At 44.1% G+C, this 25,673-nt stretch overlaps 1 protein-coding gene across 5 annotated transcripts in view; it reads left to right on the top strand.

The window, feature by feature from the left end:
- Nucleotides 1-25,673, top strand: part of LOC144476010 (uncharacterized) — a 396,477-nt gene that overhangs the window by 346,035 nt on the left and 24,769 nt on the right. For all 5 annotated transcript variants that reach the window (XM_078192512.1, XM_078192510.1, XM_078192511.1 and 2 more), the window contains one exon: nt 15,846-17,842. In XM_078192512.1, coding sequence (XP_078048638.1) covers nt 15,846-17,842 — 1,997 coding nt within the window. The remainder of the gene's footprint in view (nt 1-15,845; nt 17,843-25,673) is intronic.

The following is a 25,673-nucleotide window of genomic DNA, read 5'->3' as shown; positions in this document are numbered from 1 at the left end:
TGTATCGGCTGCATTTTTAACACGCTTAGAAAACTAAAGTTTTTTTTCGAAAAACAAAGCAACTTTATTGTCGAGATATACTATAAATTATTTCCATTATTTAAGCCTTCGGTACATGATCCAGTTCCCTTAGGCATATATTCTTAGTACTTTCGGATATCCTCCTCCTCAAAGGGTTAATTTTGAGCAAATAATTCCTCTCTCAGAAACGAGAGCGGTGTTCACATTGTTAAATAAAACCATTGTATCCCGGTTAACGGCGACCGAAAATCGGCTTGTTCAAACGCTATCAGGAATGCAAATATGTACTTAGCGGAACAATTGGCGACCGAGGGCAAGATCAGGGTTCGACTCGCAATCCGCGTCGGCCGTTCTACACCGGCGTTGAAAAAGCCACTCAGACAAATTAGTCCTCGGCGTTTCTCGCGCGGGAAAGAACGTTTCCACGTAGTTGTAGACCACCGGTATCTAGGGTCGTGGCTGGTTCTTGCTACACAGTAGCACGGTGTCGCGGGCCACCGCTCGGATGGCATCGGGTGCCGCGAGAGGCGGGGAGGGCTGATATTTATGCCAGTTTTTTATTGCGCTTTAGCCCGAGAGCAGAATGGAAACAATATGTCACCGGTGGTAAGGGAGTGTACGAAGTTCTTGTAGATGGCCCGGCCTGGTGCCACCTAACGTTAATACTAACGCCTCCGCCGCGCCGTGACTGCGCCCTACGCTCGGCGTCATGATTTTAAATGAACAACCCCCGGTCTCGGGCTGTCGCGCTGCAGAAAGGGGCGAATCGGTCGCGAAACTCTGATCTGGTTATCGGCGTTTCCTTAGGTCGATCCTGGCACGTTTGCACGCTACAATTCTCATCTCTGACCGAGCTCGGTTAACCACCTTTTATTTCTCAAGAAGACGAAACAAAAGAAAAATTCAACGATTCTTAATTCTGCACATTTTGAACAGCTTCTGTTATACAAATACTTCGGGGCTTTATACACATGTGTATTCCTGTAAGTAGTTTTCTACAAGAATGATTTTGTCAACGAGCAATTTTCATTTCAAGCACTGGTACGCTTCTTTCATTTCACAAAAAGGAATTGGAACCAAAGAAGAAAAATGTAAAAAAGATATTGGACGCCTTTATTTTCGTATATTTTTGTGAGTTATTGCAATGTGCAAATTTTGAATCTTTGTGAAAAACATATTAATCCCATTACGGGCTTCATCATATTCTGAAATAGATAGCAAATTTTTGTTTCGGTACTTCAAACATTTTTCTTTGTACAGTTTCAATAGATCACACATGATGGACACTTATAGGCATAAACAAACGCACTGCATTGTTCTAACATTTGACGGCAGATGATCATTGTTTAAACTCAATAAGAATCGTATAACTTTATTAAGAGATTGGGGCAAGAATGTTATTAATGGCTTAAAACCAACATTTAAATCATATATATACACCTTTAAATCAGTTGAAGATCCGTCAAAACACGTAGACATTTGCGTAATAGCGACCTAATTTTAACGATCGAGTCGAGTGGTTAATTCGAAATTCCTCCTGCGAAATGGGTTCCAGTGTATCGGATAAATCTAAATGGTCCTCGGGCGGTGCTAAAGATAATTTTGGCTTGAAATATTTAAATCTCATCGGGCGAACGATGGCTGACTGTTATGCCCATGGTAAAAAAAAAGTAAAGAGGGGTCTCAAGAGTCATCGGATAAGTGCATATCGATTTCTCCCGATTGGCGAGGGTTGGTCGGTGGCAAGATCGAGGCGAATGGCAAAAAAGGAGGCGGTAAAAAGGGCAAAGGCTATAAGTAACGGACCGTCTGGTGGAAAGCGCTCGAGGGCGAACAGTGATTTAGAGAAATTAAAACTTTAATTCATGTTCGAGTTCGCGGGGGTGTGTCCTTCCCTTCTCTTCCAGGCCCCCTTACCGACCTTCTCGCACCGCTTCGGCCTGTGGCGTTCCGAGCCCCCTGTTGATCGACCAGATTTCAGTCTACGCGTAAATTGCTGCGTTCTTTTTGCATTTATAATCCTCGTTTTAATGTTCCGAATAAATATGGAACGATGAAAAATAATTGATTACTTTCAAGATGGAAGATCACAAAATTCGCAGCGCTTGTCTAGATTTTCCATCGTCGAATGCTGACGATTTGGTAGGAAGTCTAGAGTCAGCAAATTCGGAGATTTCTACAACGACTGGAGGGGGTGAACGTACGATAAATATTCCTGAATCGATTAGTCGTGTCCACTCAATGGGCATGCTTATTGTTACCTTGATTTAAAGGATAGTATTTGAGCAGGGGTCGAATAAAAATTCAGCAACCGAAGCTAATAAAGCTCTATGCTATATATTCAAAGCAATAGGACAACTCTAGACAGACATCTATTGTCCAAATTCTCCCCAAGAATTTCGCTTTGTCAGATAACATTATAAAAGATACCTTTCAAAATAACTTTGTTAATTCTATTATTATACTGTCCTTGTAGTTTCCATTCAAATGTTCGTGACGGTTTCGTCTGCAGAACTTGAAGATCGATTTATATTACAGTCTAAGGATGGTAAAAATGAATGCTGAAATAACTCTTGTGTCTTTTCTAACATGTTGATGATACCTTAAAGTAAAATTTAAGAGAAAGGGAACTGAAACAATAGGCTAAAGATGTCTAATGTGAGATCCATCTTTTTTTTAAAACATTCTGCTTTAAAGGTGCGAGTTGATACGCAATATAGAAGTGTTGACGCGATATTCGAGTTTCATAATCGACAAGTTTACCGAATAACCAGCGGAATAATATCGCCACTTGTAAAATTTCAATTCTAGGTATTATAATTAACTGAAAGTTCTCGCAGACAACTGTAGAATATTGCAACCGCAGAATGTTTAATATTGGAGCACAGACGGGACCAAACACGCGAGACGGGCAAAAGGGTACGGTAAATCTGAATTTCGAAAAGATGCTCTTGTAACTTTTACGAGGGACCATATGGGATACAGAATATGAGAAAAGGACTCGCCCTTTACTTTCCTCTCCCTTCGTTGTCCGTTGTCCCTTCCGCCGGCCTCGCCTCTCGACCTCTCCCCTCTATTCACCACCCCCCTAGCAGCTATTTGCGTCTTCCTTTCCCGTTTTCGGGACGACCTCCGTCTCCAATAAATTCCCATCACCATCCTCAGGTACGCCTCCGCAGAGTAAATCATACCGTAAGTGAATCCGAATTGAATTCAATGAGTAAATATGGCGGGCCGAATAATGAAAGGCAACCACGGATCCATCCCGCTCGAAAGAGAGACCTCGTCGGATGAAAATTACTTGCGCGCGTATAATATTAGCGTCGTCTTTCAATTTATCCCGGAGAATTTCGGATAACAATTTCCCGATAGTAGTAGCCTAGTCCTCGATTAAATCAACGATAATGCAGACTGAGCGCTCTAGTTATCGATTCGCCGTATAACAATTAATCGCGAAAGGGAAATTTAATTCTATTTAATCATCTTCTGCATGGTTATTGAATACTTGTTAGTGAAGCTATTTATTTCAAATATAATAAAAACGTTGACGAATTTGTTAATATATAACAAATTTGTTGCGAGCGACTAGTGAATAAAACATAACAATTATAACCTTTTTCGAAATTAGCGAGGCTACGAAATTTTTACATTATTAATTTAAATATAAAAATTAATCGACGTCGTGGAATCTAGAAATGAATCTTCTTTATAAGCAACAAAAATCCGTATAATGTATCAATGGCAAATTGAAGCAAGCGCTATCAATGTATCCTGTTCCGAAAATCGATATCGGCTGTGCTCCGGAAGTAATAATTCATATCGCCGCCGGTAAATCACATTAAAACGACAGAAACTGCGTGTCGCTAATTTAAAAGCAATTCTCTATCTCCTCGACTACACGTTCGCCCCTCGACCGGCCATCTTTTACGGCACATCATCGAGCAGCAATACATGTAAATCGTCTGGCACACAATGCCGTAGCTGGCCGTGTGTGCGTCGAGTCTAGTCAAGAAGCAACGGCCCGGTGGAAATGCATAAATACATGAACCACGGCGAAACTACGAGCGAAAGAGGGACGGGGACAAGCTTGCCCCGCATATGCCTCGAGCGAGTTGTACCTCCTAGAGGCGTAATAACGCGTGGATACCAGGCTCTCTTCTCGCGAAAATGCGACCTTTCGGAATGTCTCCCCCGTCCCCACTCCTCTCCCTTGAAAAAATACTGCGATTTCAGCCGGGAGAACTCGCTCCCACGGATGAGGAATGAAAGAGGATTTTATTCCTTTCGGGCGATCGCCAGTATTTATGGTAAACGCCACGGCAGCTGGATCGTTAAACCATAGCGCACTCTCATTCCGCGGGATCCCTTATTTTTGAACTTGCACGAAAAGCGTGGCGACACTTAGTCACAATTTTTACTCAATTTTCGCGTCGCTAATTCCATTCACCGTGGGCTGTATTGTGAAAGAAAAATTTTCTATAACCATCGTAAAGAACAATTGATAGGAAAACGTGTACTCCTTTAGTCTTGCTATTCTTACAATCTTCTAATGTTTTTACAATTTTGTATTTTATCCATTTACTTTTTATTTTTAATTTCTACCTCATTTTGTATTTCATGTACTTACTTTCTACCAGAATTTCATATTTCACGTATTTACTTTTCACTGTTAACAAATGTGTTATTTTATTTATTAACCTTATGCTAGTAATCTCAATCAGGTTATAACAAAAATTAGAAATAATGTAATCTTCTACAATTACAACGAAGAAAGAGAACTTCGATATAAAGTAAATATTGCCAGGAATAAATGGATAGCGGAATAGGGAGGTTTTCTGCGCGTGCATATTTTGCGGGTTAGAATCTCGACCGCCCGAAGTGGCTAAAGCTTTGACGAGCAAGATAATTGAAGAGCGCGAAGTCGACGAATATTTCGGTGCCGGTCACAGGCAGTGCCTTGACCGCAACAATTTTCGCGGGTAAGTAATTAACCTTGCAAGTATGTGAAATATCTCAAGAAACACGCTGACCACATTAATCTTGCCGATCCGTTCGGGCATACTTTAACCAACGTCGACGGCTACACTTTGCCGCTTTCACGTAAATAACCCAAAACCTGTATAGAATCCACCAACATCGGCTTACCCCGGGGTCTGCGGCGACTAAGAAATTTGTTGGAAGTTTATTCCCCTGGAAATGAATGCTCTGGAACCACCAGGGGGATTGCTTCGAAACGCTTTCTGCTCAGAAAAATTATAGACGACGCTAAGTTACGATCTTCGTCAATATGTGATTTTAGGGAACCACATTCGATTTCAGTAACCTTAGAATATGACGTCAAGGTCATCAATTTGAACACCTTCCCATACATACAATAGGCTCTATTTTAATTATTATGATAATCGAAAAACGAAAATTAACATTCACGATCTCTCAATAGTAAATTAACAGAACGCCATGATTACAAATATACGGGGTGACGGTAATTCTAGTTACATCCAGAAAAGGATAATTCTTGACGTGATTTGAAATAACTTTCCCCTTACAAAAAATAATGGTAGCGACTTTGTTAAAGAATTATTAATGAACAAAAAATGAATCAGTCTAAAGACAAGTAACATCGCGCACGAACGCATTGTACTAGTCGTTAACCAAGCCGCTGCCATTATTTTCGCTAAGAAAAAGTTAGTATAAACGACCATCAGAATCACCCCCTTTTCAGATGTAACAGGGGTTCTGGGGCACTCTGTAGATCATATTGCTTAGATATCAAAATAGGACCAGAAACGGTACGAAAGACCGGATGGAGGTCCCCGACAGTAAGTAGAGCGTCTAAGATGTCACAACAGGACTGGCAGAGACGAGATTCGCATTCCGACATTACTGCCACGCGAGTAATTACGCGGCAGCGAGCGTAACACGCGTAGCTGTTATCGAGAGAGAGAGAGAGAGAGAGAGAGAGAGAGAGAGAGAGAGAGAGACGAAGAGGAAGTCGAAGACGAACGAGGACAGGCGTATATAGAGAGAAGGAAAACGGATGAGAAGCTGGAAGGGTTGGTGTTGCTGCCTCCGCGTCTGCGACCCAGCGCGTTGCGCGATTTGCAGCCAACAGGAGAAACCAGAGCTAATAAAAGCCCACAATTACCTCCGGTTCGAGCCATTTGTCTTGACGGGCGTCTCATGCCCGATATAATTCACCCTGGCAACAACACATTGTTGCCTAATGAGGTGTAAAACATTCCGAGATATCTGGCTGTCTGGCTGCGGAACGTTCGCAGTTTCCGGAACGCTGATCCACGATACGATGATTGCTGCCCTGTCCATAATATTCTTATATTAGCGGACCCCCCTCAACCCCATACGGATGGATCCAACTTATGGTACTCCGTTTTGGGATCGTCTCGTTCTTCTCTCGCACAAATTATCTTCTTCCTCTGAAGCAAACGATGATGTTTCATTAGGTGATCGGTTTTCCTGGATAATCTGCTCAATTGCATGGAATTTTGGGGCGTCGTGCCAATTATGATTACTTTCCCCTTCTAACTGCTGTGTAAGATTATTTAATTTATTGTCGTCGTTAATCGAAAGTTGTTCTATGTATTTGATTCGTTTCGTTTAAATCGAAGCAGACGTTTGGATGATAATCCCACAAGTGATTCAAAATTTAAGTTCAGATATAATTGTTGGATGAAAAGTAAACCATAATTAGAGACATATATTTAGTGCAAAATTAGCTACGTCACCCGTAGAATTATATGCAGATTCACTCAAGGAATATTCGTGCATGTGATGTTATATATGAATTTCTACTTAATAGATTACGCAACAACTTAACTTTTGTATTTAGTGTAGAATGTTATTCGATAAATATAAAGTTAACTATGTTGGAAAACAAGCCGATGGTACTATTCTATTAACGATCCAGTGAACAAGATTATGCATTAAAATGTTCCTCATGCTCTAGTTATTAAAGCCTAGTATATGAATGAACTGCAGATTCAACGCATTTCTAATAAAATGGTACTAATCTGTAACTGCTATATGAGTGGTTCTTGTTTTATGTAATTCGTTGTTTAAAGTTGCATTAACCACTGATAGTATAATATTATTAGCAACTGAAACTAAGTAGTTAAACAGTTTAGAGTTTGTTATAAAGTCTCGTATGTTGAAGGTGTTCTAGAAAGCTCTATGTAGAAGACGCATCCATTATGTTCTTCAGGGTCGGTTTCAAATCGTATTGTTGTCTAATTGATCAATATTTATGGCAGTGAAAGATACGGCCCACAGTCAATGTAGTTTGGCAGAAGTTGCATGTTGAAGGTCATTCTTCGTTGAATTGGTACTGGTGCGTGAGTTTTGTATGCTTATTTTGACTCTAAATAATAATTAGTTTATTAATGAAAACATGTTCCTCCGGAGTTACTTCAAATGCCCAAGGGTTCTGTTTTGACTCTGGATAATGCCACTTGGTCATGTATTGGTAAAGAGTCTAATAAATTGTCCATGGTGAAGGTGATTTGAGTTAGTAGCAGTCGATGCTTGGCTAAGGCTTTTCATTCTTTGCTCCAGCTATCTTTAATTCTTTTCTCAAGATGAGTAAATTTTGTATCAAGAGATGCATCGGTACTCCAACATGTACTTGTTGAGTTAGCAGTTTCTCTAACGTCTCTGTCGGCTTTTATATTCACATTAATAATAATATAGGTGGAGAATCATATTATTGTGTCGTTTATTCGAGTCGATTTGTAGTCTACTGACTCTTGTTTCTTCAATTTATGCACATAAAAATCCCCAATAGATAATTAACGAAGTATTTACCAGTTACAATTGCGAGAGCTCTCATCTTAAAAGGTTGGAAAGTTTTCAAAAAAACTACTCCCAAATTCCACGCGCGAGTCTCCGGCTCCTGAATGTTCCGTGTATCGTCTGTTTCGTTGGTAGCGTACACAAGGAGCGTTCTGTGTCAATTCGATTTAGCGGAGGGATGTGCTACGTGCCCTTTTCACTTACCCTGTCCCCCCCTCCGGCACCCTTTGTCTTTATTTCTTCGGGCCGGCAGTGATTTGCTGCGATAAAGCCGCATCGACAGGCGACGCACGTGTATCGCGTGTCGAAGGACAGGCTGCTTTCGGGCGGCGGACGCTTTCGGGAACGTTGCCGGAGAGAGAGGGCGAAGACGGTTATGATATATTTGTAATCATGTTACCCGATACGTGCCCTTCCGTTACAACTGCTCCTGGTAACAAACGGTCTAGGACCTTTTTTTGCACTTTATGGCCGTGTACACGCACGTATAGCACCTCGCGGCGCTAAATGAGAGAGTTGCCAAAGTCTGAGTATTTATGGGTTGAAGACAGAGCCGTCGCGAACGAAATTATAACCAAGGGTGACCGTGTTTCGTCGAAATTACCGATTCGGCGACCGATCTCGCAAAAGTACAAAATCGCTTGCGGCAATTAGCGCCGCTGAATGTGACCAGTCAGATGTCGAGCCGCGAGCATGCGCTTCATTATCGAAAAACGAATTTTGCCAGGAAGAAAGAATTGGGCGCATTGTCGGGCATCTGTAGTTATGACCAGACCGAAATGACGGATTCATTTATTCATGAGATGCGCCCGACGAAAAACTTTTGCGACACCGGAAACAACCGAGGGCATCGTTCGAATTCATCGACACACACGGCTACACATAATTCCGTTGGAGAAAGCCTGGCAGAAAGGGCTTTTGAGTTTTAAGGGCCGTCATCAGCGCAAGCCCATGAGGCTCCAGAAATTGCATCGTAATCCAAGAACACCGCGAAGCGGACTGGTTTTCGGAGAGGCAATTCCAACAAGCCGTAACAATCTGGCGGCGGCGGCGTCGTCGACGGAGGCATATTATTATGGTCGTACCTCGGACAGTTTATTCCAGGTTCGTTTCAGGATTTACTGCCCCGCCGCGTTTTACACGAAGAACTCTTCGGCTCGCGTTAGTTTTCACCGCGTTTTCTGTACCGATCCGACTCGTCTTATCTCCTACAATGAAATTGTCAATCAAGAGTTGCTCATTCCTTCAGAAAATGCACCCTTCGATACTCCTTTTATTTCATTCTCGATTAATGTTCCTATTGACTTCGAGCGATAATTGCACTTTCAGTGCAAGCGTAATTATAAAATCATTAATATTTTACCCTAGTCTAGCAATGATAAAAGATTGCAAAATGAAGCGAAGGAATACTAAGTCATTTCATCAGATCCCAACATAAAAATCATTTTTGATTTATTTTAAAACGAATTTAATATTTTATCAAATTGCTTCACAATTAGGAAATTACGTTACTGAAATAGGAAATGGATGAATTTTTTTAGTTTAGAATGTTTAAATAGGCATAAAAAAGGCACCACTGTTAAATAGGAAAATTATCAATGTAAGGATTGTGCGTCTAAGTTTAGGGTTTTCATTTAATTTATTTAATATGTGTATATATATATATATATATATATATATATATATATATATATATATATACATTTTATTACATGACTGGCAGCATAAGAAGGATACACATGCTGGTACTTGTCACTATGACATTATCGATCCAATGGCTCGGCCCGTCGTCGGTTGGTCAGAGTACGGTCCCTTCTTACAACCCCCCAACCCTCCCTGTCCTATTCTGTACATACCCGACTTTGCAACCCCCTCGTGCAACCCTTTAGGGTCGCGTTCCTCACAGATATCACTGTAAAACTTGAAGGGGCATCCTTTCCGATTTCTCTTGCGTGTATCGATCGAAACGCTGGAATATACGCAAATTATGTTAGAACATATATTCGTATTAATTAAAACATCAACAACACAACGTTCACATCTTTTGGTATTTGTTCGTGTAAGGCATATTCTCAATTTGATGTACCTTATTAGTAAAAACTAAATTTCTGTTCACTACAATTCATTAATATAGAAAATAATGAAGAAATTTCACTAACTTTCAATATTACTGCAATAAATATTATCTTTGTAATTTAAATATTGTAGTGAACGAAAGAAATCTACTTAAATTATTACTACCATTTGAAGTACCACTAAGTAAAGGTATCTGTATGTTAATAAACTTGGAACAAATTTACATTTAAGATAAGTTTCATTATAATAATCTTGAAGCACCGTAAAAATAGTAATTAGAAGTAAACACGGTAAATGATCGTACAGTACAAAAATTGGATATGTATAAATTGGCGAAAGAAATCACCGACCGGTCCAGGGTTTCTTTTGACGGCGGAGCGGCGTCGGCGTCGACGTAACTGCGAAAATTTGCGTCCGCCTACCCCAGCCTCACTATAAATCAGTTGAAATTTGTTATGCGCGGCACGCAGATGGTTTTGTTATATGAAAATATGTGCCGCGTAGGGATGGTATAAGTATCCCTCGGTAAAACACATCCCTTATACCCCATACCCTCTTCCCCGACCATCTCGCCCCGCTCCTTACTCCAGACAGGCCCGAGGCGTCACGCTGTTCTGCGCTCTCTTTAATTACGCCCCGAAACCGGGACCCATGACGTATAGCCGTGTGCTGAAAGAGACAAAAAGCAAAACGTTTTCATTTGGTCGGACCCGTTGATCCACGGCCGATAATAGATTTCAAAGAGTTTAGAAAGGATTTAGAGAGGTTACTATCTTCGTCTTAATTCGAAATCTGGATCACGATTTCGATGATCAAGATCGCGATCAATGATTTCGATGGTCAAATGATCTTCATTTTTCTGAGGTTGCTCCTCGGTGTCTAATTGATAAAATTGTACAATAAACTATATACATTATAGTGATATATGTAGTATTAATAAATTTTATTAGCCGAACTTTTTGCAACGTTCTCAACTTGAGACAATTATTACATATTAGTTCCAGAACATGTGTACAAATGAATTAGAACTTCTGAGAATCATTTAATTTCATACATAACCAATCACAACGTGACCAATATAACACAACCAGAATCGTCAGAACACGATAAACAGCAAAAGCGAAAATAACACGAAAAATATATAATCGAATTTCAAATGCTGTCTATCAATCGTTAAATCAAGCACATAAATTTCAGCGATGTGGGACTTATAGCTCCGCTAAATTCGGCATACGTATTGTCAATATTCAAGAAATTATCGCAGCACTTGGACCATCGTTTCTAGGAAAAAGTAGTTTCCGCCACGAAGTAGTTGAAGATGTAAGGTCAAGACATGGTCATTGGAATCGTTTTAGCTGGTCTAGGCGGAACACTTAAAACTTCCAAAATAAGGGACTATATTTCTCACTTAGAACGGCTTGGAAAAGAGGAACTCGATGAGACAGAGCAACGACGTAAGGTGTTTCCCGGAGAGGAACAGGGTCCAGCGATGGAAGAGCCACTTAAAGCGTTGGTCCCGGCAGCGTTAAATATTTGATCAGAATTCGATTGGTTTAAGACGTCAGTCCAGGCGGAGGGTACGCCCGTCGAAAATTTAAGGAGCAAAAGAAAGGGAAGAGAGGAAGAGAGAGAGATATATAGTAAAAAGAAGAAAGAGAGGAGAGTGGTTGACGTAAGGACGTATAGTTAGCGAAGGGACGAGCTATTCCCGGGAGCCGAGCGGCGAACTGATGTCCAACCCGGCAGCTGTCCCAGTCACAGCGTTCTTCCTCCACTTGCGCTAATGCCACGACACGAGTCCGCTTTAAAATCTTCCCTCGGCCCCCGATGCCATGAAAGCCGCTAGACAGAGAATACTGGCCGGCATCACGGCAATCCCCTTTCGAAATAAAGCCAATTCGTTAGGTTTCTCCGACAGGAATCATGTTCAGTAGAATGCCACCGTCGACGGTCAGACAATACCATGTGCTATTCCTGGTGCGTCAAATAAGAGTTCTTGCCGTCCACCATTCGCGCCTATTATTCCCTGAAATATTCTTCGGCGACGTACAATTTCGTAGTCCAGCCATTTTATACGTCATTAAAGAAACAATTGTTTCTTCTATTATAAATTTTTTGGATTACAGCGTCGCGATACGAAAGCTAAAACATCCTTGAAAGAAGATATTTGCAGGAAAAAAGGGTGGAAATTTAGCATTTATTGAGAAATTTATTTAATAATACATAAGTTCACATTGTTAGATATTAAGATTTGTTAACGATGATCAATATTTTAAAATTGATTTTGCCACTTTTTACAGTGTTCACTTCATTTGTTAACTGAATTTTAGTAAGAGGATCGAAAAAAAACCGTGTTTCGCAATCGAATCCGAGGAATTAAGAGACAGGGGAAATGCAAAGAGTCTGAGCAAAACTCGCGCGAATCCACGTGGTGCCAAGTGGGGTGCATTAGCCAAGTTCCCCATTATCCACGCGTGAGAGTCCCCTAAATTATCCAGCAGCCTGCCCTTCTAGCCTTGAACGTCGGCGAGAAAAAGATGTACGAGTTCCTTTCTCGAGAACTCCCTCGCCGGGTGTTCAGCCGGAACACAAGTGACGAGAATGATACTAATTCATTTGGGTTGGAAGAAAAATCCTAAAAATCGCACGCTTTTAAATTGAATGCCTAGTAGCTTGCAAGTTAATTTTCTATACTGAAAGACGAGGAGTTAACGAAAAGGTTTAAAAGGGGGCAAAGGGAGGGAGAACGAAGATAGGGAATGAAGACAAGAGAAACAGCAGAGATGAGAAAGTGAGAAGGAACGAGAGGGTGAGTAAAGAACCATCGGTAAAGCAGGGGGTGTGTAAGTTTGGCTATCTCTAAGAGCACAGTTCCAAGGAGGCTCCTTTAGACTCTGGTGACGTGACGTCGCCTAATACTCTAATCCCTTCAGCGGAGACACCATCGTCCGCCGTGCAGCCTGGTGTTCCTGGGTAACCATTGCCTCCGCAGCGAACGGCACTTGCTAATTAATTGACGAGTGCGGATTTTGAGGTGTCGAGATCATCGCGTCCGCCGAGAGAGCGGTCTGTTATCTGCCGATGCAGACTCGGCAACCTGATGTTTGACCGAGATGCTCCGCAAGTCTGCTGCAGTGCACCAACAGCATAGGGAACCGAACACAAAACAACCAAGAGTACTCGAGTCATGATTTGACAACTCGTTTTCAAATACTTAACTCTGATTTTCTTTTTTAAAATTACAATCGATCGGACACGATATTGAAGAAAAAACCAAGAGACTAACGCACAATTTACATTGTTACACAACATTCCGCAACTGCTGATTTCCAGTGAATGAAAGAGTTCTCGAAGTCACGGGTCGAGGCAGAGACTTTAACAGCGGCGGCGTCGCAAACGGAACGAAAACGAAACTAATCTTTTCGCGATACGTCGACGAGCTGAGGCACTCGAGGCCTGGCGAAGGGCTGCTTTCTAATTATTCCCCACAGGCCATAAGGGATGACACGTAATTGGAGGGTGGACGAGGAAGCATTGATCCCTAACTGGAAGGGATTCAAGCTGTTCCTTGCTCCCATCCGAACCTCTCTTTCTGCCGCTGCTGGAAATCGACTAGCCGACCACGGTGCCGTAGCCGGACCAACGGGCGAACTGGCCGCTGGAGAAAAGTGATAATGTCTTAAGCCGCTGCGCCGGTGCGATTTAAGTTCCGATTTTAGTCGGGACCACATTCTCTTCCCGCAGTCCTTTCTAGGAGTTCGTTGCTCTAAACTCCGAGCTCCCGTGGTCTGAGGTGGGTTTAGGGTTTAAGGAAAGCCCCCTCACTCCCGAGATCCTTGGAAGCTCCGCTAAGCGCTGACGCTGATCCTGCTCTTCTTCTTCTTCCTGCGCGCCGCCTCTTGGAACCCGGTTTATCTAATTCTAGCCGGAGGACCTCGCTATCGCTCTAAACCGCACGTACAGGCGAGTGGCATCTCGCGATTGAAAACCGTCTTTTCCCCCGCAAAAAATAAATGATAGAACTACTATGTTAGAGTGCTGCAAGAGTTCGTTTTCTAACATCATTTTGACGTCGTTGAGTTACATCGCATTCTAAATTTGCGTTACACGTATATACGTGTAGTAACATTTGGAACAAACTAATAGAACACCATCGTGTAATTTTCAAAACTGCTGAAAACATATATGAAAATTATTTGCTGAATATATAGAATATCTCACTGAATCTGGTCAGTTCGTGACACTATCTTTCAGGAAACAATCTCCCGATAAAACACCATGAACTCTATTCTTCAAGAGTCTGAAATATCCAAATTGATCTAGATAATTTAAGGTATTAGCCACTATCGAACCACTTTTGTCAATGTAACAGAAACGGAGCCATAATGACGGACGCCTGACTGACATAAAAAATTTACCATCCAATAGAGGAGAGTAGACAGTATCAACCAGCAACCAATTTCGTTGCGAAGTTATGTAGGTCCCAGTAGTAGTGGATTTAAAAAGTCCGTACTCCATAGAGAAGTCATAGCAGTAGTTTCTAGAAAAACTGCACAGACCTTTGTGTTCAGCGTTCCGTGCGTAGTAAATAGAGAACGACGCTGGGCAAAGCAACGGCTCGAAGGTTGCCGTTAATGTTGAATTAATTTGAAGCTGCTCGTTACACGACACAGAATCGAAGCAGAACCGAGCGAAGCTGAGGTAAAAAATAAAAAAGAAAGGAACACAGAGAGAGAGAGAGAGAGGAAAAGAGAGGAAAAGAGAGAGCGAGAGAGGGAGAGAGATCTGGCCGGGAACCAGCGTTGCTAGGACTCTTAAGGTAGCAAAGAGAACCAGGTAGCACAGGTACACGTAGGTGAAGGTGGTGGAATGGGGGCGGTAGAAGTTAAGACATGAGCGAGTGTGAGGCGACGAAGGTGTACGGCACACATCCCCAACACACTGACTGGGTCGGTGTGCATCCGGGGGCCGTGTTCCCTCCTCTGCCATCGGCGGGGGTAGGGGGTCGAGGGACGCGGACGGGGTTTGGGGGTAGGGTGGTTGGCTCGGCGAGGTGAGGTGAGTAAGGGGACGTGCTGAGAGGCTGGGAATCGCGTTCCAGCTAAGCTGAAAGGGGTGGACAGTGCGCAGAACCCGCCCCCACTTTTCGCGGCGAAGCAGAAGCTGCCGGCTGCTCGCGCAAGCCTTCATCCCCTCTTTTGGGAACGGAAGATCGCCACCCCCGAACGGACTTAAACATAGCACAGTAGCTCGCGAGCACCCTGTCTGGAAAGGGCTCGACGCGCACCCCGTGGCGACGCAAAAGTTCGTCCATACGTATCGGCGACTTGGCGAGCACGCGTGACTGACGCGTGAACACGCGCGCGCGTGCGTATCACGCAGCACGCAATAGTGCAGGACCGTGTGCCGAGGCAAGTTTTATATCGAGACCACGAAGTGTGCCCGATCGAGGAAGAGAGCGAGAGAGCGAGAGAGCGAGAGAGAGCGAAAGAGAGAGAGAGAGAGAAAGAGGGGGAGAGGGAATCGCAGAGCGACGGTTGTTCTTCCAACTGGTGACACACTGGAATCGTCTCGACTTTGGATGGAACGGGCGGTCCCAGGATTCGGGGCGATGGCCCTAGGCGGCCCTCTACAGCGTTCAGGTGAAGTTTCTTGAAAACACACACAAAGCAGTCCCTTAGGCTTTCGAGTGCGCAAAAACAGTTCGAAAGTAAACCGTCGGAGAAGTCGGATTACTAGTCGGCATGGTCCGAGATATATAGATCGTTTGGAGCTGACAGAAACCGCCGAGCTTTAGCCACGAACTTCGAAAGTATCGTTAAATCGCGGCCGACTTCGAGCGACAAGCTTGCACACATAAAAAAAAACAAACAAACAAACAAAATCCGTGGCATCCGATGAGGGAGCAGATTTCCTGATCCTCTGGAATTTTTGTGTTCCAGGGTGGAACTGACCAGCGTGCCGGGTGGCCAGAATGCGATGGCTCATCTTAAAAAACGGAAGCTGGAAGCAGAGTCTGTCAGCCCGAACCCAAAGCAACCGCCGCCACAGCCGCAGCAACAACAACAACAGCAACAACCCCCGCAGTTTCAACAACCAATGAACAACAAGAAGTGTGCGCAAGCTACCATACTGCAAGAAATGGAGACAGCTGATGCTGCTGCGAAACGAAGGAGGAAAAGTGTGCGCGACGACGAGACCAGGAAATCGCTCGATGCTACCGAGCTCAGCAAGAGCATACCGTTGCCGCAAAAGAAACGGGCGTTCAATGCTCCGAACTCTGGCAGTCCGGCGAGAAAGTCGACCAAGCACTCGGAAGAACCTGAAGACGATGAGACTCTGATCAGGGAAACCGAGGCGGCGTTGAAAAGCCTGTCTGGAAGTTGGCCCGGCCCGAGAGGATCCCTCTATCAGAGAGGCAACTCGGACGAGGACAAGTATGAGTCGAACTTCGAGAATCTGTTCGAGGAGAAGAAGGATAACCCGAAGCTGTCACCGTCCTCGGTTTCGAATTCCTCGACGACCAGCAACGAGGCCGGCTGCTCCCTGAAGGATGTGATAACGTTCCGAGGTCAGCAGGACCGAAAGTCCCAGCAGCAGCTGAAGCAACAGGATTGCATCAAGCAACAACAATTCTCCTTGAAAGCGAAGAAGGATCTGGACAGTTTCATGAAATCGGACACTGATAGTGCGGGTCAAATAAACAACGTGAACGAGCCAGGCAAGATCCGACCAGTGCCTGTGAGATCGTTGTCGAACAAAGAACGGAATGACAGAAGTCTGGTGGGCGGTCACGTGGATCCTCAAGGTCGGCAACCAGACAAGTACTCCAGGTACGATCCTCCCGATTTCAACGAGTTAGTAGACGATTCGTCGAACGAGCTCGAAATCGACATGTCGGATCCGACCACCGATAAAGACGACGTGGACAGAGAAAAGATGCACGACAGGGACAGGGACCGGACGTGTAGGAACGGTCAGTCGCCGCAGAACGCCGCGAGACAACAGCAGCATCACCAACTTTACGCGAATTACCACAGACAGTACAGTGAAAGCAACATGAAGGGTCTGCCGATAGCCAACTCCAGCCCATCCTCGTCGTCTCCTCCGACGAATTCCCCGTTCTCGGCCACGTCGGCATTCAGGCCACCCAACACGGACCACTCGAAGGCTACTGGCCGCGGAACGCCATCGGTGGCCGTGCCTTCCGCAGCAATTCCACCCATCGGCCCTTACCCGGCAGCAGCCACGTTCGTTGGTTACCCGACGCCCGGTCCAGGACCCACGATGCCCACACCGCAACCTGTTACCGGTATGTCAACCTCTTCCGAGGACAAGCACCCTTCCTCGGTTTCGTTGCTGCAACTAAAGTCTTCGAAAGAAGAGGTCCATCACGTGACGAGGCGAGAGGTTCCAGCGAGTTCGGTACCCGGGTCCAAGAGTCCCACGGGCCCCCTCCCGGCAGTGACGAGTCCCGACTCCTCGAAACAATACACGATCCTCCAACCGGCCGGGGTGGGCTCCAGGGCGGCTAGTGCAATTCAGGACATAGCTAGAGAGGGAGTGGTCAGTGTGACCGCCGTGACCAGTTGTAGCACTACGAACGGTACCTCTACGAACGGGGTTAACGGGAACGGAAGCGGGAACGCCGGGAATTGTGGCAGCAACGTCGCTGCCAAGAGCTCCGGCAGTAGCAATAGTGGTAGCGCGAGTAGTAACGCGAATCCCAGCGGTAACGGGAACGGTAGCAATGTGACCAGTATCAGTATCACCGCTGTCTCAACCAGTACGACCACGTCCAGTCCGGCGAGTGGCACCGACGTATTGTCTGGAAGTGGATCAGGTCAGCAAGAGAATGTCATGAAAATGCCGGAGAGGCCTGGTACCTTTGACGGAAGCAGGCCGGGAATGTCCATGTCTCCGTCCAGTCTCAGCAGAGGTGAGAATTCCAATGTCTTATCGTACGAGCCCCGACGTTTCTGGAATTTCAACCATTCGCCGCGGCCGGCGCCCGTCCGCTCTCGGAGATTCGGTCCCTCGAAACCTATTCGACTCGAGTCCGAGACTTTAACGACAGCAAATACGGGCTGCCCCTGAAATCGGTCGACCTCACTGGGATACGGACAGAGAACCGTTTAAGATACCCGCGCAGTCATTGATAAGGGCCGGTAGGGTTACCATTCCTGCACTGCTCCCTCTGAGAGGGGGACAAAAGCATTTTCGACTCTCCCACGTGCTCTCTTCTTTTGTCTCCCTCTCGATCTCGCTCATTCTCATCTGTTCTTGCTCTGCTGCTCACTGTCACTCTCTCTCTCTTTCTCTCTCTCTCCCTCTCTCTTACTTTCTCTATGAAGTTAGGGCAGTTAGGGTAGCGCGGAAAATCAATAATTACGAAGCGAGGGGCGATGACTCAAATGGTGAAATCAAGGTCTCTCAAAGTAAAGTTATTCTCCATATCCTACGTTATAGCTAGCCTGTCCTCGGTTCTGCTACTGCGTCGAAGCTGTTTGCACGATGGAAGAACTGCCGTTCAAACTCTAGAGCCGGGGTTCATAGGAACTTACTGACAGTCGAGTTTCCGGTGATATACTCATCGATGAAATTCATTTACATGTTTCTTGGAATTTCCCTTCTGGAAAGTGATATCTTTTTCTATTGCGAGAGTGTTTTTTTTATTACTTAGAACTTCACTTTTTTTATTAATTGGGAGTTCATTAGAACTTTTTCCAAGTGACGCTTTTCTTCCTTTTACATAATTATGTAAAATATTTTACGTTTCACATAAGCATTATTCAATTTAACAATCTGCTTTATATCATTTTTATTATAATTACTCAGTGTCGAAAGAAATGTTAATCGTTAAACATTGCAAAAAGAACTGGTTTCATTCTTTCGCGCCTTATTATTATGAGATAATAAAGATCAATCTGTTATTCTCGTCTATTTCAAAGATTGTTTCCCTTACAAATTCGCGAAATTTATTGTAATTTTAAAAGTTTACTTGGTTCTTTTACGATCATCTGAAATATATTCCGGATGAATTGTTCACATTCTATACATTGGACTCAACGGGCAATACGCGTCTGTCAGCAGTCATTAAAAGACAACCGTTGCCGTTTAGTAAAATTCTTGAAAACCGGTTTTGCTTCGACGATAATGAACGGGGGAATTTGTCCAGGTGGAAGGAAGAAAGATTCGAGAAGAACTGTCGCCTGCCTCGTGGCGGAATGTATTGCGTAGTGTGACAGGTGGGAGTTCGAGTGCATTCCGGGGTCTTAGGGCAGCGATGACACGATGTGCTTAGGCGGGGAAATTTGGGGTTGATACCACGTCATACGTATAAGCCGCAGCTGTCAGCAGCTAGAAACGTGACTAGCATCCCGGCCACGCCACGCTACCTTATTACCACCGTGCGGCTCTGCTGCCTGTCCTCATTATCCCCTTAGCGTTTTCTCTGGCTGAACCTGCGGAGATGAACATTCCTGAAGTGAATTGGCGCGGATAGACGCGTAGAGGGAAACGCCGCGCCGTGCCGTGCCTGTATTCTTCGACGATCCTGGAACACCGTAATATTCCGAAGCTGGCTCGCCATCGTGCACAATAAAAAGTAAACAAAAACGAAACAAGAACGCAAAAAAGAATGAAACAAGAATCACGGGTTAATCGTCACGGATTAAAATTTTCGTGCATCGAGCAGAAAGTTTCTGATCTGCGAGTTTATAAAAGTATTTCCAGCAATCTGTAGAACATTTTCGTGATAATTGCGCAAACAGAAAGTTCCATTATCAGGATTTATTATATTTTCAAGAATGTTCGTCGTCCAGTGCTGTCAATCTCGCGGCACGGTCGATTATTAAAAGATCTCCGGGCTGCGATAGCTCGGGCAATTCACCTCCACGGAAATCTCGGCGAATAAACGCAGGCCCGCGATAAGTGGCCACGATTAATCGCATACTTACAAGCGTGACGGCGGTACACAGGCCTGACCGGACCTCGGGCGGAGTCGTTGCTTTAATCGGCGGGCTCGTTTTTCGCTTTGCTCCGCTCCGCGCCGCTTCGCGGCTCGCTCCTGATCCTTTCGATTTAGACTTCGGCTCGCGTGCACCGCGCGTGTCGCCCTTTCTCCCTTCCGCCCTCGGGCTTTTTTATTTTCCCTTTCTATCGGACGCGCGCGCGAACACACCCGGTCGCGTAAGAGCGTGTTGACACGCCATAAAACCGCTATCGGCAAATCCGTCGGCCGCAAACACCACCCTTTCCGCGTTGAAACCGCCGCGCGGCAGGCAGGGTTGGCCTAGCTAATAAAAAAATAAACTGCCCTGTAACTCAATTTTACGCTGCCTTTGCGACCGCACGCATAAAAAGGACCTTTACTCGCGCGCAGGGGCTTCTACCCTCCCGTTAAGGGCGCGCGCCGCCCCGTGTAAATACGTGCCTCGTGATTGTTCCCTGAGCCGCTTACTCTTTTTTTTTAGACTCCTTCTGCCCAAGTCCGAGAAGTGGCCGGCTGTTAGGCTATCTTCGCAGCGACTTCCGTCCGATCGGTTACCATTCGGCGACGATTCTTAAATAACACTTTGTTCTATACTCGATGCCATTCGGTATTACCGGTAACATGAGAAACACCTTCTACAGAGAATAAATAAACAGCTCGATTTCTAAGCTGAATGTGCCAGCGTTAAGCTTTATACCCTCGGATATGCACAGGCGAGCGTAAAAATACCGGGGAAAGTCGAAGATTCCTCACTTGCCTGTTTCTTCGTCGATAAATTACAAAGAACACCGCGAAAGGTTACAGTATAGGGTGATTAAAATAACCGCGACCCTATTCCCGAGCCGCGGCGTAGGCGATTGCGATCCAAGGTCTCGATCGTGCAGTCCTCGCGCGAGTATCCGCGATTCGGATGCAGGTGGTCGCGACGACAGAACGAATCCAGCGAATGATAGCGAGGAGGAGAGAAAGAGGAACTCGGCACGCGTCGCACGGTCACCGGGCCGAATGAATAAAACAATTCTGGTGTTTATGTACACCTCTGGCCCTCCCGCGGTGACCCTCACGTGAAATGGCAACAAAATAACACAATTACACACTCGGCCACGGCCTCACCCTCGGCGGCGACCGGTGCTCATCCTCGTTCTCACCCCTTGGATCCGCTTTTTCCTCTTTTCCCTCTGACCCGCCACGGGCTCCCGTAGGGAAAAGAGACGGGAGCCTTGCCGCCGTGGAAACGGGGAGGACGGAGAGGTCCGACCGACTCGTTACAAGTCTATTCAGAGATCCGGAAAGAACAGCGCGTGCCGGTATTCATTTTGTTGACCGGAACCATTATCTGCCCCTTTCGTTCTCTCTTTTTTCTTCTCTCTTCCTCTCTCTCTCTCTCTCTCTCTCTTGGAGCTTAGGCGCCGGCCACCCGTTTTAAAACCTTACGGCTAATTTATTAATCCCGCCGGCGGCCAACCACGCTCGCCCTCACTTAGCCGGTTTGCCGGTCTCCTTTTTTCATCCTGCCGCTAATTAAAACGCCGGAATCCCGGGATCGTTCTTTCGACGGACTCCCCAGTCCCTTTCTTACATTTTCAGCGATAGCGCGTGCCATCATCTGCCGGGCAATTTGTGTCTAATATTTTTCTACGATGCGGATATTGTCTGCGTAGCGATGACACTGTCTTATTGTAAATTATGTTGAGACAGGAAATTAATGGGGAAAAGTGATCAACTGTGCGACATGTGATTTTGAAGATGCTTCGGTGATATTATAAGGAAAATTCTTTTTACGTGATAGTTTATATTAATAATAGAGACAGTGTGTATCTTAAAAATATAAACATCGATTTTTTAAATAGTGGATATCTTGTAATATAAGTGCTGTGACATTAGAGGCCGTTATGCTACAGTTGAGTGGAAGCAGATATTTATCGCCACTTACATCTAAAACTTTTCTCTATAAATTAAATGTAATGAAATCTTTCAGTTTTCTTGTTAACCATTTGTATGAACCTAAAAGTGTTTCTGAATTTATTCTGTTGATTGATTCATTTACATGGGAACTATAACAAAACTCGACTGACGTATCAATCGGTGTATTTTTACAATTTCGGTAATTAAAACCAGGTAGATCAGACAAAATTAGAAATGGCATATTTTAATCTGGGGCATCAGAATTAAATCACAATGAAAAATAAGAAGAGCAAAAAGTGTGTGTTATTTAATCATTGACTGACTATACAGAGAATCATGTAACTGGTAGGGAATCATATATCCAGGAATAAGGTGATCTTACATTAAAAAATGTGTTAAAAATATGCAATATAATCTTTTATTTGAAATATTGTTTCTGAAAGAACTGAGCGTGGAAATTAATCGCAGACGCCCACTGTTGAACGAAAATCGAGAGTTAGGGTTAAGTCAACTGATTCTACTTCGTCTAGATACTACGTCTAGATTTTTCCTCCCAAATTTACGTTTTATTTTTTCTTTTTACGTACAAACATTAAACATAACTCGCCGCTCGTGCTTGCAGATTTACAACATCTTTTATATCTTTCAATTCATAAATCAGTCTAAGGACATCTCTGAAAGTATTTCTTCGTTTTATTAACGCCGCCCTTGGTCTTCGGAATAAACTATGTCGCTAATGACGTCACGTATCGTAATCCAATTTACGGAAGGTGGACCTGGTCTTAAGAGAGGAGACGGGCGTCTAAGCAGGGATCGAATCGGTTCCCTCGCCGGCTTCTCCTTGTGAAACGCGAAATGACGGGCTGATGAAGTTTCCCGGCATCCTGGTGACCGTTTCGAGGTCGGGCGTAGTTGGCTGGAGGGATCAGGGCCAGAGGAGGATTAGTAGACGACAAAGTTTATAAAAGTGTGCTCACTCTAAGGGACACAACCCCCCGCGACCGACCCAAAGCCCGCCTTCCCCTTCAGGTTCCCTGCGACGAGGACCCCCCCTCGGCGAACTCCTCCAGCACACGTGACGAACCTACCTATGCGCCGTTAGTGCCGTGCTTCTCGTGTTAACAGACATCATGCCGACCCCCACGTACGATGAAATGACTTAATACGTAAGATAAAGATCGTAAACTCGGCTGAACGGGATTATCGGACCGAAATCGCGGAATCGAATCTGTCCGGAATGCTCCGACCTCGGGTCAATTAACGAAAGTTAGGTTGTGGTGATAATTCCGTCTGGAACACTATAGCGTAGGATTAAATTACTTGCTGAACGCTATCTTTTGTTTTTAAAATTGAATTTAATAGTTTTACGTTCACGATTTAATAATATCATCAGCATATATTTCTTTAATAAAAAAACGTCTTATTTTCGAGAACACCGAAGTTGAAAATTTGTTAAATACGTGTACTAAACTGATTTGCGTGTCTGACTATGATTGGCGAATTTCACTTCTACTAAATACCGGGATGCGCTTCTATTCTTCAACAAATCTCTGCATAGAGAGAGAAACAAGTCTTATCGTAGATCAAATATTTTCAAACAACTTATTGTTTAATCCCCATAGTAAACCAACATTAAAACAATTAAATTTAAACAAAATTACTAACCGTAAACCAAGCATTAAAACCAACAATAAATCTCGTCGTAATTCTGAAGGGAAGAGTTTCTCCGTAGAAATAAAACGAGTGGAAAGTTCGAAAAAAATTTCATGTGGCAAACGAGCTTTATCTACGCTTTAGACGTCGATAGCTCTATGAACCTTTATCTCTGCCACGCTCGTAAGTGAGTGTTAAGTTGCTAGTAGCGATGAAAGTGTTTATAAAGTGCGATTTGCGCCTATCCCATAATTTCGCGATCAGAATTATAATTCTCGTTTGATATAGGGAGGCCTAATCGGATCGCGATCATCGCGAAAAGCCTTGCTCGCGGGATCAGGTTGAAATCAATGCTGCGGGTATGGACGAAGGGCCAGCTAGATGGTCTCATCCGAAGCCGATTGGTACTTCTGGTCTACGTACAGGGTGCTGGAAACCTATAATTGCTTGGTCACGCGAGGTCAGCTCGAGAACACGAACACGATCGTACGTGACGTGCACCATATAAGCCATTAAGTTGCAGCTACTACACGGCAGATGGTGCAGGTTGCTTGAGCATGTCCCCGATGCAATTTCGTGACGGTTGCAAGAACGGGAACGGGAAAAATTGGACAGAATTTTTACAAAAGTTTCGACACTTAGATTAAAACGACAGCAATCTGTTCCCTGTGACGTATTGTTGCCGTTCATGCCTGTGGAAACGTTCACGGCTTATCCGAGTCGAGATCTTGCGAGCTGATTTTATATCTGGGTGCGCTTTACTTGACAGAAATTAATGCAATTGATGGTATAAATTTCGAGCCCTTATTTTCAAATGAAAGTACTTCACTGGAAAATTGAACAGTATATAGGAACGCAACATTGATCTAATGAACCGATAAAACAAAGACAATCCACTGAAAAATACAAAATATCAAGAAGTAAATCATACATCGATGAAACTGGCAAAATAAAGATTTCTCAGAGAAATTTCTATTATCAATTTGAATATGTGTAAATTAAACTGATGTAATAAAAAAAATTTCGTATCATATAAAACAATAATCAGTACACATGTTCCAGGATTAACCCGCGTGAAAAAGCAATATTAGCCGCACGCGACTATTAATAAATAAATAATATTGTACAAGTTGCAGAAATATATCGTGCAATAGCTAGTTACAATTCGATTAAGCGAGTCACTACGGTGAAAAATTTTATTTTTATTCCGTTTGATTTACAAAATCTGTACGCTTATTACGAATACTCTATCGATTTTTACGGTTTGTTTGGCGGTCAGAGCGAAAGTGGACATCGGAATGTGTCGCGTGTGCTGTCGGCATTACAAAGACCGTCCCGCGGTAACAATATTTTCCCGCGTGTATCGGGCCCGCTGTCACTCGCACAGTCAACAATTCAACCGAGATTCCGATACGATGCGCGGATACGTATTTTATTCACAATCAAACCGGCTTGTCGCAGTCATTAAATTCAGCTGGGAAACGACGGGTGCCGTGGAAAGTACGGCGGGCTGCAGTTTACTCGATATTACAATTACACGGCGCATAATCGATAATAATTAAAGAGCACAATATGATCGATTTAAACTCGGCCGTTCGCCGTGAACCGGAAACTGACACGCTTTATCGTCGACGCGACGAGCTCGCGTCAGACAGCGACAATTACGACGAAACAAACGGGACCGGGCTTTTAGTTTAAATTAAATGGCTCGGTATCAATGAGATCGAATGTTGCGCCCACGAATCGCGGTGAAACGGCACACGTTAACAATCCGCAATCGTGAATGCTGTTTCTGCACCGGGAAATCCATTTTCGACTAGCTGCGATTCACATGTTTAAGTCATTTGTGTGAATTCAAACCGCAACAATTAAAAAGACGTTCTTTAGCAATATAATGGTGGATTGATCATTTTTCACAGTGTAATAAAATTCTTATAGCAAAGCATTTTAGACTGGTAATCATTGGAGTGTAAATCTTTGTGCATTTATCGCACGTACAAGTTTGTAAATTGCATGAAGACGATCATATAAAATGCCAAAGACTTTTTTCTTCTTCAAACTTTTGTCGAATAATTCGTGAAACTAAAAATTGACACTCGCAAGTCCTGCAGTATACTTATTACAGTTCACTGTAGTATTAGCAATAAGGAATCATTTATTGTACCGAGAAATAAATGAAAATTACTTCGGGAAGGGATTGGTAAATGAAGGACGATGC

This window comes from Augochlora pura, chromosome 10, assembly GCF_028453695.1.
Source record: "Augochlora pura isolate Apur16 chromosome 10, APUR_v2.2.1, whole genome shotgun sequence".
Taxonomy (NCBI): Eukaryota; Metazoa; Arthropoda; class Insecta; order Hymenoptera; family Halictidae; genus Augochlora; species Augochlora pura.
This window is presented reverse-complemented; position numbering and strand designations above follow the sequence as displayed.